This window comes from Enhydra lutris, unplaced genomic scaffold (assembly GCF_002288905.1).
Source record: "Enhydra lutris kenyoni isolate GAN:26980312 unplaced genomic scaffold, ASM228890v2 scaffoldscaffold77, whole genome shotgun sequence".
In the NCBI taxonomy this organism is placed as follows: Eukaryota; Metazoa; Chordata; class Mammalia; order Carnivora; family Mustelidae; genus Enhydra; species Enhydra lutris.
Window position 1 is genome coordinate 3,111,780 of NW_019154161.1, and position 15,670 is coordinate 3,127,449.

A 15,670-nucleotide genomic window follows, 5' to 3' on the forward strand; every position below is an offset into this window, starting at 1 on the left:
CATGATCTCAGGGTCCTGGGATAGAGTCCCACATCGGGCTCTCTGCTGGGCGGGGAACCTGCTTCCTCCTCTCTCTCTCTCTGCCTGCCTCTCTGCCTACTTGTGATCTCTCTCTGTCAAATAAATAAATAAATCTTAAAAAAAAAAAAAAAAAAGAAAGAAAGAAATGAAAACAAAGCCCAGCTCTCCTACTGACCGTCAACACCACCCACCAAGGCTCAGCGCCCCCTTCCATAACATGGGAGCCTCACAGGATGTCCAGAGATAAAAAGGCGAGCCATGGGTCCATCTTAAGAAAGCCGGCGTGTCCTTACATGTGGTCACGCCCCATACCAGACTATACCACAGAGCCACAGGAAGTGTAACACCGTGGGGGGGCGCCTGGGTGGCTTAGTCGGTTCAGCATCTGCCTTCAGCTCCAGTCATGATCTCCGGGTCCTGGGATCGAGTCCCACATTCGGCTCCCTGCTCAGCGGGGAGTCTGCTTCTCTCCCCCTCTCCCTCTACCCCTCCCCATGGCTCGTTCTCTCTTTGCCTCTAATAAATAAATCTTTAAAAAATTTTTTTAGAAATTAGAAAATATATATACCACCACGGTCCATAGTAGCCAAAGGGTACAGACAACCCAGATATCCATCAACCGATGAGTCGATAAACCCAATGGGGTGTATCTGTACACTGGAATAGTACTTGGCCCTAAAAAGGAAGTTGCTGACACACGTTACATTTTGGATGAACCTTGAAAACATTAGAAGTGAAAGGATCCAGACACAAAAGGTCACAGACGGTAGGGCTCCATTTATCTGGAGTGCCCAAGAACAGGCAAATCCAGACGCTTAACCGAATGAGCCACGCAGGCACCCCTATATCAATATTTTAAATGAAAATGGTTTTTAAAAATAAAAATGTAAAAAATGAAACGGAGAAGCAAAAAACGAACCACCAACCAGTCATGTTAATGGTAGATTGTTCTAGAAAGAAAACTCGGTCAATCTTCTATGCACATCTTAGGTGGTGGACAGGGGTGGGGTGGGGGGGTGGTGAGTCCCTAGGAGGGAGGCCGTCCCCCCCCCCCCCCCCCCGCTTACTGGGCTCCTGCTCCGCGTCCATCTTGGCCTTGAGTAGCATCCGTAGCCGAGACACCTCCTGCCTCTTGAGCTCGTCCAGCTTGGTGCGGACATGGTGGCTGACAAAGTCCAGCTCCCGGCTCAGCTTCCCACTCTGCCCGGGTGGAGGGGACACTGGTCAGGCTGGGGGCCCTGGAGGGGGTGCACGGGGCAGCCTCGTCCTTTCTCTGCCCTCCCTGGAACCTTCTACCAGGTTTGTGAAGCCTGGAAAGCTTACAGACCCTTGGCCCACTGGGTCCCCAAGCCTCCGAGGCCAGGTCCAGCCCTGCAGCCTAGTGTCTGAGGCCCTGCCCACCTCGGGAGCCCCGAGTCCCTCCATCCATCAAATCACACTTGGTTCCAGCAGCACTAACTGGGCATCAGCCTCCACGCTCAAGGCTCTTTCCCCCCTCCTGGGCTTTGCACATGCTGGTTGGTCCCTCTGCCTAGGATTCTCTCCTGCCACCCCCTTTCTAGGACTAAGCAGATCCTCACTGCCCTTAGATACTCAAAGCACACGGCCTCTCCCTTGGAAAGATCCTCCGGGCAACTCCCCGCCCCCCTCCCTGGGGTGCCTTCCCTGGGCTGCCCCTCCTGTCACTTCAGATTCTGTTTGTTGCTCAGAGCTGACCCCACCCCTCTCCTGCTCACAGCCCCCACGGCTCCCCAGGGCCCCCAGGACAGAATCCCTGTGGCTGGTACCCGGGACCCCACACGCATCCACCTCTCCAGCCCCATCGCCCCTGTCTTTGTGGCAGTGATCATGAACCACGGGGAGACAGTGGAAGGTACCAGATGCTTTGTTTATACACACAGTTCCCGCTGTCTGAAATGCCATGCCTTCACTCCCCTATACACACACACACACACACCCCGCAACAACTTCTACAACACGGACATCCCCACTCAGACTTCAAACTTCACTTGGGCAAGGGGCACACCTGCTCCAGAAGTCCTCTCTCACTTGTCATGGGAGACTGTGCCCTCCTGAGGCCCGCCCAGGGCCCTCTGCTATCTGTCATCACTCAGGCTGCTTTTTCGGTCACTTGAGACTCACACTGGGGTTCCCCAGCCCACAGGTCCCATGGCCCTTGAGAGGCAACAGGACACGGTGACCATGGAGACAGCCCCATTCACCCCAACCAGTCAAGCATTTACTCTGGGCCAAGCCCTGCGCTGGACTCCCTGGGTCTGTTCTCTAATCCTGCCCACAGCCCCATTTTACAGGTGGGTAAACTGAGGCGCAGAAGCCACTGGATCCCAGGTCGGTGTCGTGTCTCCCCACATTCTTTTCCTGCTCGAGCGGACATTACTGCCACTACCAAGGATGACGACTGACATCACCGTGGCCTCACAATACGCCAGAGCAAGCCCTGAGGCGGGGATCTTTGCCAACCCACACCTCTCACATCCCAGAAAGTGTTGCATCAGGCCCCCCGGTTTCTGAGAAAGACACCAGGGCCCAGAGTGTGCGGCTGCTCAGCCTGGAGCACATGAGGAGGTGCTGGGATTGTACACTGTACCTGGGCACTGTCGATCTCCACACCCTGCCTGCTTCACTGGCCCTTCTGTTTCCAAGGTCATTTCCCACTGATATGACCTTGAACCCTGGCAGGGTTTGGGGCGGCTGCCCCTGAGGTTATCCCGGCTGGGCAGTGGGAGGGGTTGAGCCTCTAGGGTCTCTGGCTCTGCTGGTCCTTCACTGGTGGCCAGGTAGATGGGGAGACATGGGAGCCCCAGAAATGCCGGGAGGCTTTGGGGGAAGAGGGCCACCTGGGTCCTCTCTGGGACCAAGGTGTTTAGAGACTCAAGGAGGCCCCTCTAGGTGGGGCATGCCCACAAGCACCTGAATGGGGTGGGGGTCTGCGTGCGGTGGGGCGGGGAGGAGGAAAGGGGGCCAGTCAGGCCCATCTCCTTGTGGAGGGGGAGGCCGCCATCAGCCAGCCCTGCGGGGACACAGAGCCTATATGGATGACAAACACTGCCACGAGGGCCTCCATGTCCCCCTTCATAAAATGACGACTATCTCGGCCCCTATGGAGGCCCAACATGAGCTAGAGGGGAGGCGAGCCGCAACTGCATCTCCTCTGTCTTGAATTCTTCCTGAGCAGGACACACTAGCCTGGCCCTCGGGGGACCTGCACGTGCACGGCAGGTGCGAGGACCGCCACCCTGTGCGTCTCCATCCTTGACGCATCTCACCTCTGATGATCCTAAGCTGAACCCTGTAATGCAGACTCGGCTAGCGCGCCCGCTTTGCAGATGGGGAAACTGAGGCACGGCGCGGGGCGGTCACACAGCATGGAAGGGTAGAGCAACAGGCCGGTCCTCCGAGCACGCGCCCCTCGTTCCCGCCCACCTGGCCCGCGCCCCGCCGAACCTTGATGTCCTCGGCGTTCGCAGCCTGTAGCTTCTCGCGGAAATGCCCGTCCGTCTCCAGCACGTTGATGACTTCCTGGAGGTACCGGTGGTAGTACAGGCCGGTGTCCTGAGGGGACAGGGATGAACATAGCGCCCAGCCCCCCACCCCCCGTTCTCCCCGAGCCTAGGAGCCAGGGCCCACATCCCTGGGCGCCGGCTGAAGGACCCCGAGGCCCCGTGCTGGGAGCAAGAGGCAGGCCTGCCCCATGGGACAAAGCTTCTAGAGCCAGGTGGCCCCGGTTCTGATCCCCAGCTGCTCCGTAAGACCAGGCTGATCCCCTGGGCATCGGCACTTGTCTCCTCCCAGGCCATTGATGTAGACAAAGTAGACATCACACGGGGAGACAGACACCCAGCCCGATGCCGCACATGGAGCGGGTGCTCAGGGTGGACACACCAGTATTTGCTGGTGAGCCGTGAAACATACCCTCACCCATCGTTCATCAGGCAATCCCCGCGCTCCTACCGTGCACTAGCTGCTCTGCTAGGGGACTCGGCAAGTGACCAAGACAGATAAAAATCCCTATGCTCCTGGACCCAGACTGGCGTGTGTAGGTGGGTGGCACGCCTAGGTGGCTCGGCCCATTAAGCATCTGCCTTCGGCTGGAGTCCTGATCCTGGGGTCCTGGGATCGAATCCTGCATCAGGCTCCTTGCTCAGCCGGAAGCCTGCTTCTCCCTCTGCCTGCGGCTCCCCCTGCTAGCGCTCTCTCTCTCTGAGTCTCTCTCTTCCTGTGACAAATAAATAAAATCATAAAAAATAAAATAAAATAGGCAATAAATTCCCTGCTTCTCAGCGCCATGGTGGAAAGTACACGAGATGAAGGGCCTGGCATGATGCTCGATCTATTACTGCTATCATTTCGTAAGTCGCGAGCACACGGTAGGAGCCGGATAACCTGATGGCTCAGCCAGGCCCCTGTGGGTATACCGACTTCCCACTAGCTGACAGCAACCCAAATGTATTCCCTTAGCGTTCTGAAGGTCAGAAGCCCAGAACAGGACAGGGCTGAGTTCATTCTGGAAGCCCTAAGGGAGAATCTGTTTCCTTGCCTTTTCCAGCTGCTTGAGATTACCCGTGTTCCTTGCCACATGACTCTGCGTCACTGTGACCTCTGCTTACGTCATCCTATCACCTCTGACTTTGACCTTCCTGCTTCCCTCTTATAGAGAACACTTGTGTTTACGTCGGGCCCACCTGGATAACACAGGCTAACTTTTCCTTCCATCTCAAGAGCCTTGTCTCAATCACACCTGCAAACACTCTTTTGCCCTGTAAGGTAAGATAGTCACAGGTTCTGGGAATTAAGGTGTTGACATCATTTTTTTTAAGTTAATTTATCTGTTTTGTTCTATTCTATTCTATTTTTAGTAATCTCTACACCACAGTGTGGGACTCGAATTCAGAGCCCCGAGATCAAGAGTCATATGCCCTACAGACTAAGCCAGCCAGGTGCCCCAAGATGTGGACATTTTTGTTTAGCCAATGGGCTGGCTGCCAATTACTAGCTAGGTGACCTTGTTAGGACAGCTAGAATGCCTAGTTCACTTTGAATTTCTGATAAACAACAAATAACTTATAAATATACTGCAAGAGTTTACTTATACGCAACATTATTCATGCTTGTCTGAAATTCAATTTTAACTGCGCGTCTTGTGTTTTTATTTGCTATACCTAGAAACCTCAGTCCTTAGGCAAGTTACTTAAACCCTCTTGTGCCTCAGCCTCACCTGTGAAGTAAGGTTGGGAGCCCCCACTGAGGCCCCACGTGACCTACCCCCTCCCCATTCTGCTCCAGTCCCACTGGCCACCTCCATGTCTCTCTACTCACTCTGCTCTCCACACCACACCGTTTTGGCCCAGGCTGTTCCCCCTGCCTGGAATGCCCTTCCTTGCATTTTGCATTTCAGCTCACAATCCTTCCTCTCTGACCATCACCCTGGTGTCCACTCTCAAGAAATGTGTGGGATTGGGCGCCTGGGTGGTTCAGTGGTTAAAGCCTCTGCCTTCGGCTCAGGTCGTGATCTCAGGGTCCTGGGATCGAGTCCCGCATCGGGCTCTCTGCTCAGCAGGGAGCCTGCCTCCTCCTCCTGTCTCTCTCTGCCTGCCTCTCTGCCTACTTGTGATCTGTCAAATAAATTTAAAAAAAAACTTAAAAAAAAAAATGTGTGGGAAGAATGAAGGGAAAGGGACTTAGAAGTGACTTCTGCGCCTGCAAAGATGTCACCAAGCACAGGCCTAGCTCACAAGGTGGGACCGCCACACAGGAGCATGGAACCATCCCTTCCAGACACAGTGACATGCCCCTTACTGATGAAGGCTGTAGGAGAAGTCAGGCCAGAAATCAGCGCCTGGGCCTTGGGAGTCTCAAATTCCCTAAGACCGAAGATTTCACAGCATCTGATAAACACATGTGGGGACTACCTTCATAGCTTTAACAACTCCCACGAGCTCCAGAAAGCCAGCACACCCCAGTTAAGGAACTCCACCTGCCCTAGGTGTTACTGGGAAATGTAGTTCTTTTTTTCGGATTCCTTCTTGGGGGTGGCGCTTAAAACATAAGGGGGTAATGCAGATTTGTCACTTAAAATCTGACCTCATCTCCCCCACGCCTCAGAGCAGGGACTTAGAAATATGCACATACACACGTATACTCGCCCCGAGTTTTTCACCACGTCAAAGCCCCGGGACGGCAAAGAATGGCAGGCAAACTCCGAGCCGCGGCCGTGGGGGAAGTATCCACCCAGGGGCGACGCGGATCCGCGGGATTGTAGTACCACTTGCAAACACCTGGCTGGAGAGCAGGGCAGGGCCACTCACGGGGCTCTCGGTCGCAGGGCTCTCCTGCTTGGGCGTCCCCCGCTCCAGGGGCAAGGCCACGACAGCGCGCAGCAGCAGCAGCGGTGGCAACAGGAGAAGGAGGGCTGCGCGGGGCCCAGAGGAAGTCATGGTGGCGTGGCCTGTGGGGGGCAGAAAGGTGGATAATGTCTGTCCCAAGTCAGACAGGACTCCCATGGACCCAGGAGTCTGGGCTTCCAGCCTCCAGCCCCCATCCCCTTTCTAAGAGTCAAGACTCAAAGCGTCTCGTTTCCGGGGACACAGGATTCCGCACCTCCAGCTCTTCCTTCCTGAGACCCAGAAGTCCTGGCTCCCAGCACCCAGTCTCTTCGCTCAGACTCAGGAATCCGAGATCTCAACCCCTTTTCCCCAGAACCAAAGGTCCAGGCCCCCAGCCTCCATCTCCGCCAGGATCTAGAAATACTGGTGCCCAGTCCATTCCCCCCGGGACCCAGTTTTCCAGCCCTCTGGTCCCCTTCACCGCTCCTCCCCAGGACCCAAACTAGGACCCCCCAACCCCTCACCTTTCCTTCCGCGCAGAGGGCGTTTTCCCGGGCTGAGACCTCCGGCGCGTTCGGGTGATTTCCCCCCGAGGCCCCGCCCACTTTCCCGCAGAGGACCCGCCCTCAGAGGTCTGATTGGTCCGCGTTGGCTCCAGGTCCCCAGGTCCCTGTCTAGCGGCCCGCCCCTTGCCGAAGTCGCTCGTCTGTTCTCGAAAGCCTCGCCTCCCTTCTCGGAAGCTCTAACTCTAGACGCCTCATTTCCTGTCTTTCAGGCGAAAGGAGAGTGGAGGCTTTCGAAGAGAACTACAATTCCCTGCAGGCAGGGGAAAATGAGGCCACTTCCGCTGGCCGGGAGGCGCCTGCCTCCGCCTCCTGGCAGTTGTGGTTTTCCGCATCTGTTTTTCCACAAGAAGTGGCTGCGAGTTACAGATCGGTAGCAATTGGCACAAGTCATCTTATAAATTTCTAACATATAATATATGAGATAGATAGAGATATATATATATCTAATAATAAGCCATGTACATCTAATATAAGACACATACATGTATACCCCATATACACATGTATATACATATACGTATACATATGTATATGCGTATACACATACGTATGTACACATGCATGCACACATACGTGTGTGCATATATACACATGCGCGTGTTGTGTGCGCGCACACACACACACACACACACGTGTGTAGTAGAGCTACCCAGAGATGCCGGCTCTCTTGGGTCCCTTTAAGGAACACCTTCCACGCCCTTCCATTTCAGAACCCCGGAGCAGGGTTGCCTAGTTGCAGTGGAGGTCAAGGGTCATTGCTTTGTTGGAAGTGGAGTGTGAGGGGCCAGGAGAGAGGGGATAAGGACAGGTCCCAGTGGGAATCCCCCCCCCCACTCTGAGCCCTCTTTGCCTGCTTAATTCCCAGAGACCCAGAGATTAGGTCCCCAGCTAAAGAGAGAGTTAGGTATGTTTAGAAATTGGCCAGAGAGGCAAGGTACCAAAGTGTGAATGTGAAAAGCCTCCGCAGGCACAAGGAGATGAGCTGCCCCATCCCAGACAGGTGGGTGCTGGCCACCTGGGGTCAACAGGGGTCGAGTGTTTGGGGCCAAGAGTCCTAAGTTCCCATGCCTGCATAAAGGAGAGTTAGCTATTTGGAGGGAGAGAGAACTGGATTCCTGGGCCCATCAAAGTCATGAAAGCTGGAAACAGGCTGCTGGATCCCTGATGGAGGAGGTGCTAGAATTCAGGCTGCTTGGGTCCAGGAGAAAATTTTAAAGCTTAAGATCAGGTCTTGGAGGGTGGAGTCCACTGGGATCTTGGGTCTGTGTCCTGATTCTTCATTCTTGCTTCTCCAGAATGTCTCAGGAGAATGACACATGGAAGAAAGAGTGAGTGGGGCAACAGGATGGGCAAGGATGGAAATGGGGGTGCAGGAGGGCTTAAGGTTTGATTATGCCCACACTCACTTCATGGCTTTATGACCATGTTTGCAAGTTCAGCACCGTCAGCCTCGCAGTAAGGGGCTGGGGGTCTGGACTCCTGCATCCTGCATTCTAGACAGGCCAGTGCTGGAGAAAAAGAGTTTCAGAACTGGTGGGACAGACTGAGGTTCTGCTCCTTCTGTGACCTCATGAGTGCTCAGAACCCGAAGTTGGGCAAGAAGAAAGGGAAGGAGGGGCTTTGGGGCAGCTGGGGTGCCCTGCTTGTTATCACCATGAGCCTGCACCTCTCTCAGGGTGCTGGGGGATGAGCTCATCGCCATGAGGCTGCAGAAGCTGGAACAGCAGGTACTATGCCAAGGAGTCCTGACACCCCCCAAGCCCCCCATCCCGCACCCCCACCCTTCGGTCTTCCAAAGCTTCCAGGAGCACCACCCCAGGACTTGTTCTGGGACTCCTGGCCCTCCTTGGCTCTCTCCGAGCCTCAAGTCTGCAACTGGGAAATGAAAAAATAGGAATTGGAGATCCTAAAGAAGCAGACCTTGGTGATGAGAATGCAACGTTTCTAAGGAACAAGGGTTCTGGAGGGCAGGACTTCTAGGTCCTGGGGGACCTGACGGGGTGCCAGGACTCCTGGATCCAAGGAAATAGGAGATGAGGGACTGAGAGCCTGGACTCCAGGACTCCCCTCCAGGCATGCCTCCCCTTACCCCAGGCCCTCCTTCGCCCCGTCTTCCCGTTCGGTTCCTGGCCCCACACCCCCGTTTTACACTCGGCAGAGACGGCTCTTTGAGAAGAAGCAGCGGCGGAAGCGCCAAGAGCCCCTCATGGTTCAGGCCAATCCCGACGCTTCCCTGTGGCCCCGGCGACCATGGCGACGGGAGGAGCGCCTCGCGGGTGACAGCGGTGAGGAAAAGTTCTAGTGTCGGGCAGGAGCCTAGGCCCAGAGGGAGGGGTCTGCGGGAGTTTGGGACCGGGCCCCCAAGGGCCGAGAAGGGAGGGTCCAAGCGGAGTCCTGATGAGACCCGTACCGGGCCCTCGGGCACCGGGGAGCAGGACCCGGGAGAGCTCAGGGGCGGAGCAAGGAGAGCGCAGGGGCGGAGCCCGGTGCAACTAGAGGGTGGGGCGCGAGAGCCGGGGCTGTATCCCGGCGGGGGCGGGGGCGGGGGCAGCCCTGGAAAAGGCAGAAAGGCAGGGACTCAATTCCGGAGAGTGGAGGCTGGAATTAACAAAGCCCCGGGGGCGGGTGGGGGCCGAGGCCTGGATCATTTCAAGACAGGTCCTGGAGAGACCGAGAGCTGCGTGTGCGATTGTGCAGGCACGGAGTTAGCCGCAGGGATGTGCTTGCTTGAGCCTTAGGATGGACTTTGCGTTCTGCATGGGTCTCCGGGGTTTGGGCGGTCACGCAGGGAGTCACTCAGGGCGGTCTGGGAGTCATTGAGAGAGCGGATCTTCGCAGAGGACTGGAATTTGTACATAGTGTTAATGGGCCTCGCTGCACCTTCTCCCAGGCCTTGGGAACCCTTTCCTCCAGGAAAACGTGCTAGAGGCACACCTGCGCTCTGGTGTCCACAGTGCCCTGGGCATCATGAGCTGCGGTGGAGATGGCAGCGGTGAGCGTGGCCCACTGGCATCGCCGACAGAAGGAGGTAATCTCGAGTCCTTGGGCCGCCTATACCCTAGAACTACACTCCCACCAGAATCCAGGAGTCTGGAATCTCAATCCTTGCTCTCCAAAGAAGCCAGGAGTCCAGGACCCCAGGGGCCCTGTCATCCCTCACACCAAGGAATCCAGATCCTGAAACTACTCCTTCTCCAACACTCAGGAATCTCAATCTCCAGGCCCCTTTTCCACCTCCCCAACCTCCTGAAATCCTGATCTCTAGTCCCTTTCCTTCTCCTGGCTGCCAGACAGTTCTGATCCAGAGTTGGAGGAAGTTTCCGTGGAGGATGTCCCCGCTTCTCCACCTCCTTATAAAGAGCCTCCAGGGACTCGACGCAGGGGTTGGCCAGCCCACCAACGACCTGGTAATTTCGGGGACACTGGGTGGAATCCGGTTCCCTGGTCCATATGGCCCCCTTTCTTGTAACAGTTTTGTTTTTTAAGATTTTATTTATTTGATACACAGAGAGAGAAGCACACAGTGAGGGAGGGAACACAAGCAGGGGGAGAGGGAGAGGGAAAAGCAGGCTTCCCGCTGAGCAGGGAGCCCAATGCTGGGCTTTATCCTAGGACCCCGAGACAATGACCTGAGCTGAAGGCAGCCGCTTAACGACTGAGCCATCCAGGCGCCCCTCTTGTAACAGTTTTATTGAAATATATTTCACATACCATACAATTTACTCATTTCAAGCTTACAATTCCATGATTTCTAGTATATTTACAGAGACGAGCAACCATCACCACAATCAACTTTAGAACATTATCATTATCCCAAAGGAAACCCTGTACCTTTTAGCAGTGACGCCACCCCCCCCCCAACACCCTCCCCTCCACATCTCATTTCTCCCAGCCCTAGGCAACCACTAACTTACTGTCTCTTTAGATTTGCCTATTCTGGACACTTCATTCATTTTTTTCAAAATTTAAGTTCAATTGGCCAATATATGGTACATTATTAGTTTCAGATGTAGAGTTCAATAATTCATCAGTTGTGTATAACACCCAATACTCATCACATCATGTGTCCTCCTTAATGCCCATCACCCAGTTACCCCATCCCCCGCTCAGTTTGGACATCTTTTTGAAATAAAATAACATAGTATATGATCTTTCATGATTGGCTGCTTTTGATTAGCATGTTTTTAATGTCCCTCTATGTTGTAGCATCATCAGTACTTCGTTACTGTTATTTCTTGTATGACAATTCCTTCTATTCTCATGACATGACCAGCGATTCAATAACAGGGCCCTTGATTATCACCCCAAACCCCGTTCCTCCCTCCCATTTTAGTTGCCAATCTCTTGGATGCGCTCTTTGGGACAAGGTAAAGGGAGGACTCTAACCCCACCCCTGTCCTTAGACCCAGGGGAGAGACTTCTCAGCCAGTGTAGACACCGTGCACATGGGGGAGCTGGAGGATCTGGCATGAGTAATATGGAGAGGTCAGGAACCCAGGATATCTGGCCTTTTCCAGCAGCACTGTTGACCTGGTCCTAAGCTCCTGGGACCCAGGTGCCCTGAACCAGTCTTTTTTTCTGGCTTTCTCCACCCCTTAGGGGCCAGTGCGGAGGAAGAGAGTGAACCCCAGGATGTTGGAGATGAATACGAGGCCCCCAGTCCGCAACCAAACCGGGGCATGGATGCTGACCTGGGACGCGGAGACTTGGCCTCCAACAAGGTAGGAGGTGGCACAGCCAATCAGGATGTAAGCGGAGGGCTAGCCTCAAGCTCGAGAGAGGGTGGGTCTAAAACTCTGCAGCCCAATCAGAGGCCCTTTTTGCTGGTGGGTGGAACCTGTTATGATTGGGCTACCAGTGTCTCTGGGTGTGCACCGTTTATGAAGTCAATCTGGAGGATTTAAATTGATGTAAGCATACATCAAAATCCAGCCCACCGAAAGGCAGCGAGCTTTGGAGGGGGCGAATCAGTGATGGGGAAGGGCCAGTTGGCACTCACTCTGAGTGAGTAAGACAGTTTCAGCTGCAGAGATCTGAGCCATGTTAGATCTAGACCGAAACAACACTGGTTTTAGCGGAACAGACAGTGCTTTCAAAGAGATTCTCCAATCTGTAGATGGGGCGGGCGTGGCTCCAGAGGGTCGCTATTAGTGGTGACCAATGAACAGATGATGAAGGCTTGGCTAGGTGGGCCCCTTGAAGGTGCTGGCCAATCAGCACGTAGCTAAGATGTTTGACCAATAGGCAGAAAACATGGTTGGGAGAGGGCGTAACCCTGCGCCGGCATGGCCAATCAGCAGTTGGTAAGGCTGCGGTGGAGGTGGGTCTAAACCATGCCTCAATTTTAATATGGCGCGTGGACTAGGGCGAAGACCTGGAAGGGAAGAAAGAGGAGTCGGAGTCTACAGTGAGGACTTCCCCACCGGCAGCCGAAGAGGTGTCCGAGACCCCGGAAGGCGAGGTCGGCGCGGGAAGCAGTGATGTGGGCAGCTCGCCCCGCGCGCCTCTCCGCGCGCCGGGCCCTCGGCTGGGAGACGACATGGAAGCTTATGTGCTGCGGCCGGCGCTGCGCGGCCGCACGATGCAGTGTCGCATCAGCCGCGACAAGCGCGGCGTAGACAAGGGCATGTTCCCTTTCTACTATCTCTACCAGGAGGCGGCCGATGGCCGGAAGGTGCGGTCTGGCCTCCTCTCCAGCAAGCCCCACCTCCCAGGGGCAAGTCCCGCCCCTTTCTGAGGGAGGTCAAGACTTCCACGAATCCCGGTCCTGCTCAATGATGACACTGAGCAAGGACTTCTGAACGCCAACGCCAAACCTTGCCGTTCTCCGAACTAGGCTGCTTTCGCGGTAGCATAGGCCCTAACCAAGTCCGTAACTAAGCCTCGTCCACTCTTGAGATGGGCCCACCTTTCTCAAAGTCAGGCCACGCCGTCTGAGGGTCTAAAACCTTACCCCTTACACACCCTCTCGAAGTGTTGGCCCCATTGCGTTTGTCCAAATTCGGCCTCTCACTGAACCTTCTAATCTATCAGGCCCCTCCCCAATCCTGGGATAAGTCCCACCCCCTAGGAACCAAGCCCCTCCCCTCGCGGATTGCCTAGTCTAGAGCCAAACCACGCCCCTCTCAACTGGCCAATTTGCCCCTCTCAACTGGTCAGTTTCCCCCTCCGCAGCGGCTTGGCGGCCTCTCCTCAAGGCAGTCTTCCAAAGGGAGGGTTTCCCCCTACTCAGTAGTGCTAGACCTGCGTTTGCCTGATGAAATGCCTACCAAAGTCCCGCTGGAGGCTCCTTCCTAGTCTCCAAAGCCACCCAGCCTGCCACAGTTAGGCTCAACGCTGCCAGGGCTCAGCCCTGACCCAGGACCTAGTGGCGGAAGGAATGAGGGGGGTATTAAGATGTGAAGCTCCCCTTCAGGACCCAGCTGATGACTTCCTTCAGTGAGAACCACATCTTCCAGAGCAAGGCTCGAGATACTTTTTGCTCTATTACCCTCTCCTCTGCCTTGGGGACACGGTTTTTTTTTTTTTTTTTTTTTAATCTTGGACCCCTAACCCTAGCCAGATAGTAGAAACTGATTCTGATGGGCCATTCTTCCTACCCACAGCACTTCCTCCTGGCTGGGCGCAAGAGAAAAAGGAGCAAAACCTCGAATTACCTCATTTCCCTGGACCCCACAGACCTGTCTCGGGATGGGGACAACTTTGTGGGCAAAGTCAGGTGGGCAGAGCCCTGATATGTGTGGAAACAGGCGGCAGGAGGGCTCGGGGGGGGTGCTGGGAGGGTTGGGGGAGAGAGGACAATCGGGCCACCAAACACAAGTTCCACCTGTTCTAGGACCTTTCCTCTTACAGATTGATGGGCTGTGTATATCTTAGGCGGTAGCCCCAGCAGGGGTGGAAATAAGAAAACTAGGATTTGGAGCAGAGGTTGACGTTTAAGACGTTTGACTTATTGGGTGGCAAGAGGGTGGGACTCCTAATTCCCAAAGAGCAGGGCTGTGGTGTGCAGTATTCTTGTATTTTAGGGGGAAGAAGGCGCCTAAAAGGCAGGAGACTAAAAATCATGGCTCATCAAAGAAACAGAAGGGGCTGGGACTGTAGAACCCAAGTGCCAACTAGAGGGTTAATGGGAAGAGTTGATGACACGATGTGGGATAGCACTTAATGTACAGCAAAACAGTAATTATTTTTACTCTGACCACTCCCCTCCTGGGGGCAGATCTAATGTCTTGGGCACCAAGTTCACCATCTTTGACAATGGGGTGAATCCTGAAAGGAAGAATTTCATCCCGGAGACCGCTCGGATCAGAGAGGAGCTGGGGGCTGTGTGTTATGTGAGTGTCTGGGAGACAAGAGAGAATGAAGCAGGACGGTGGGGAGGGAGAAGGAGCCAGGCCAACCGGAGCATAATACCTCCAGGAGACCAACGTCTTGGGATTCCGAGGGCCCCGGAAAATGACTGTGATCATTCCAGAAATCGATGCCCAGAACCAGAGAATCAGTGTCCAACCTCAAAACGTGAGTTGGTTAAGGTTGGGAATTTCTGGGTCAATCGGGGAGGAAGGCCTGGGGGATCTGCCCTAGGTCCTAAGGGAGAAGGGGGCCCATGGCTTGCAGGTGGTCATATGTGAAGCCAGAGGGCGTTTGTCAGATTTCCGTGTTTCTCAAGGAAGAGAGATTAGGGACGCAAAATCTGCATCCCAAGAAAAAAAGTTCAGTGGTGGTAGCTTAACCACGCCCCTGCTTTATCTTCTAGGAACAGGAGTCGCTACTGAGTCGCCTCCAACGGGGGGCCCGTCAGGGGCTGGTCCTGCTGCAAAACAAAGCCCCGTCGTGGAGCGACGAGAGCGGCGCCTACGTACTCAATTTTCACGGCCGAGTCACTCGGGCCTCGGTCAAGAACTTCCAGATCGTGCATCCGGTTGACCGTGAGCTCCTAGGAACCGGTTTACCTGGGCCAGGGCGGGAAGGGCGAGGGATGAGCAGACGAGAACTACTTCCCCCATCAGCCCTTGAGCGTTTTTCTAGGCAGGGCAGGGTCCGCGTTATTGCAAAGCCTCTTGGGAACTGCAGTTTAAACGGCCCTCAGGGTTTCTGGGCTTAGTGGGAGCGTCGCACAGCCTCTGAGAAGTGGTAATCTCGAAGTTCAGAGACCCGCAGAAGGAAGTTGAGGAGTGGGGCTAGGTTTCCTTAGTTCCTGACTCCCTCCTCAGCCGACTACCTGGTGCTCCAGTTCGGCCGCGTGGCCCCAGACACGTTCACCATGGATTTCCGCTTCCCACTTTGCCCGCTCCAAGCCTTTGCCATCTGCTTGTCCAGTTTCGATGGCAAGCTGGCATGTGAGTAATGCAATGAAATGTCATGCCCTCACCAGCTTCTGTGCCTGCTCATTTGGAGGAAGGGCCCCCGCGTGCCTCCTTTTGCACCACCTTACTCATAACCAACACATCCTACTCTGCCTGCGTGCCCAGTCCTGTGCTTTCACTGGACTCACAGTCATGGGAGATGGGCCTTAAACAGCAACAAAAAATCAAAATGCTCCTTTGCTACAAAGGAGAAAAGCGTGTGGAGGCACAAGTCAGCTGGGTCACATCAAGGTATCTATAAAAAAGTGATTTTCACACCACGTCTGAAAAATCATGAGGAACTAGGGCCAGAGGGGTTGGGGCGGGAACATCAGGGAGTAGGCACAGCTCATACAAAGGTCATAAGGTGAAAAGGGGGCTCGATCGGTTTGGG

The 15,670-nt window shown here is 54.8% G+C and overlaps 2 protein-coding genes across 4 annotated transcripts in view; one reads left to right on the forward strand and one right to left on the reverse strand.

Moving 5' to 3' along the window:
- The window catches only part of LOC111160667 (nucleobindin 1), a 19,845-nt gene extending 12,721 nt beyond the window's left edge, over nt 1-7,124 (reverse strand). The window contains exons 1-4 of one of the 3 annotated variants that reach the window (XM_022523931.1): nt 6,890-7,124; nt 6,348-6,487; nt 3,487-3,594; nt 1,089-1,221 (exon numbers count right to left, since the gene is read on the reverse strand). In XM_022523931.1, the coding sequence (XP_022379639.1) occupies nt 1,089-1,221; nt 3,487-3,594; nt 6,348-6,476 (370 nt within the window). In that variant the 5' untranslated portion in view covers nt 6,477-6,487; nt 6,890-7,124. Of the gene's footprint in view, nt 1-1,088; nt 1,222-3,486; nt 3,595-6,317; nt 6,488-6,889 lie in introns of all 3 variants that reach the window. The other 2 variants (XM_022523932.1, XM_022523930.1) reach the window with 2 other exon arrangements.
- Nucleotides 7,125-8,227: 1,103 nt separating this feature from the next.
- Nucleotides 8,228-15,302, forward strand: LOC111160762 (tubby like protein 2). The gene is made up of 13 exons (XM_022524100.1): nt 8,228-8,259; nt 8,607-8,658; nt 9,090-9,216; nt 9,822-9,969; nt 10,137-10,162; nt 10,207-10,338; nt 11,531-11,652; nt 12,297-12,605; nt 13,537-13,649; nt 14,151-14,265; nt 14,351-14,449; nt 14,688-14,859; nt 15,145-15,302. The coding sequence occupies exons 1-13, from the start codon at nt 8,228-8,230 to the stop codon at nt 15,276-15,278; spliced, it is 1,581 nt and encodes a 526-aa protein (XP_022379808.1). The 3' UTR covers nt 15,279-15,302.
- Nucleotides 15,303-15,670: the final 368 nt, after the last annotated feature.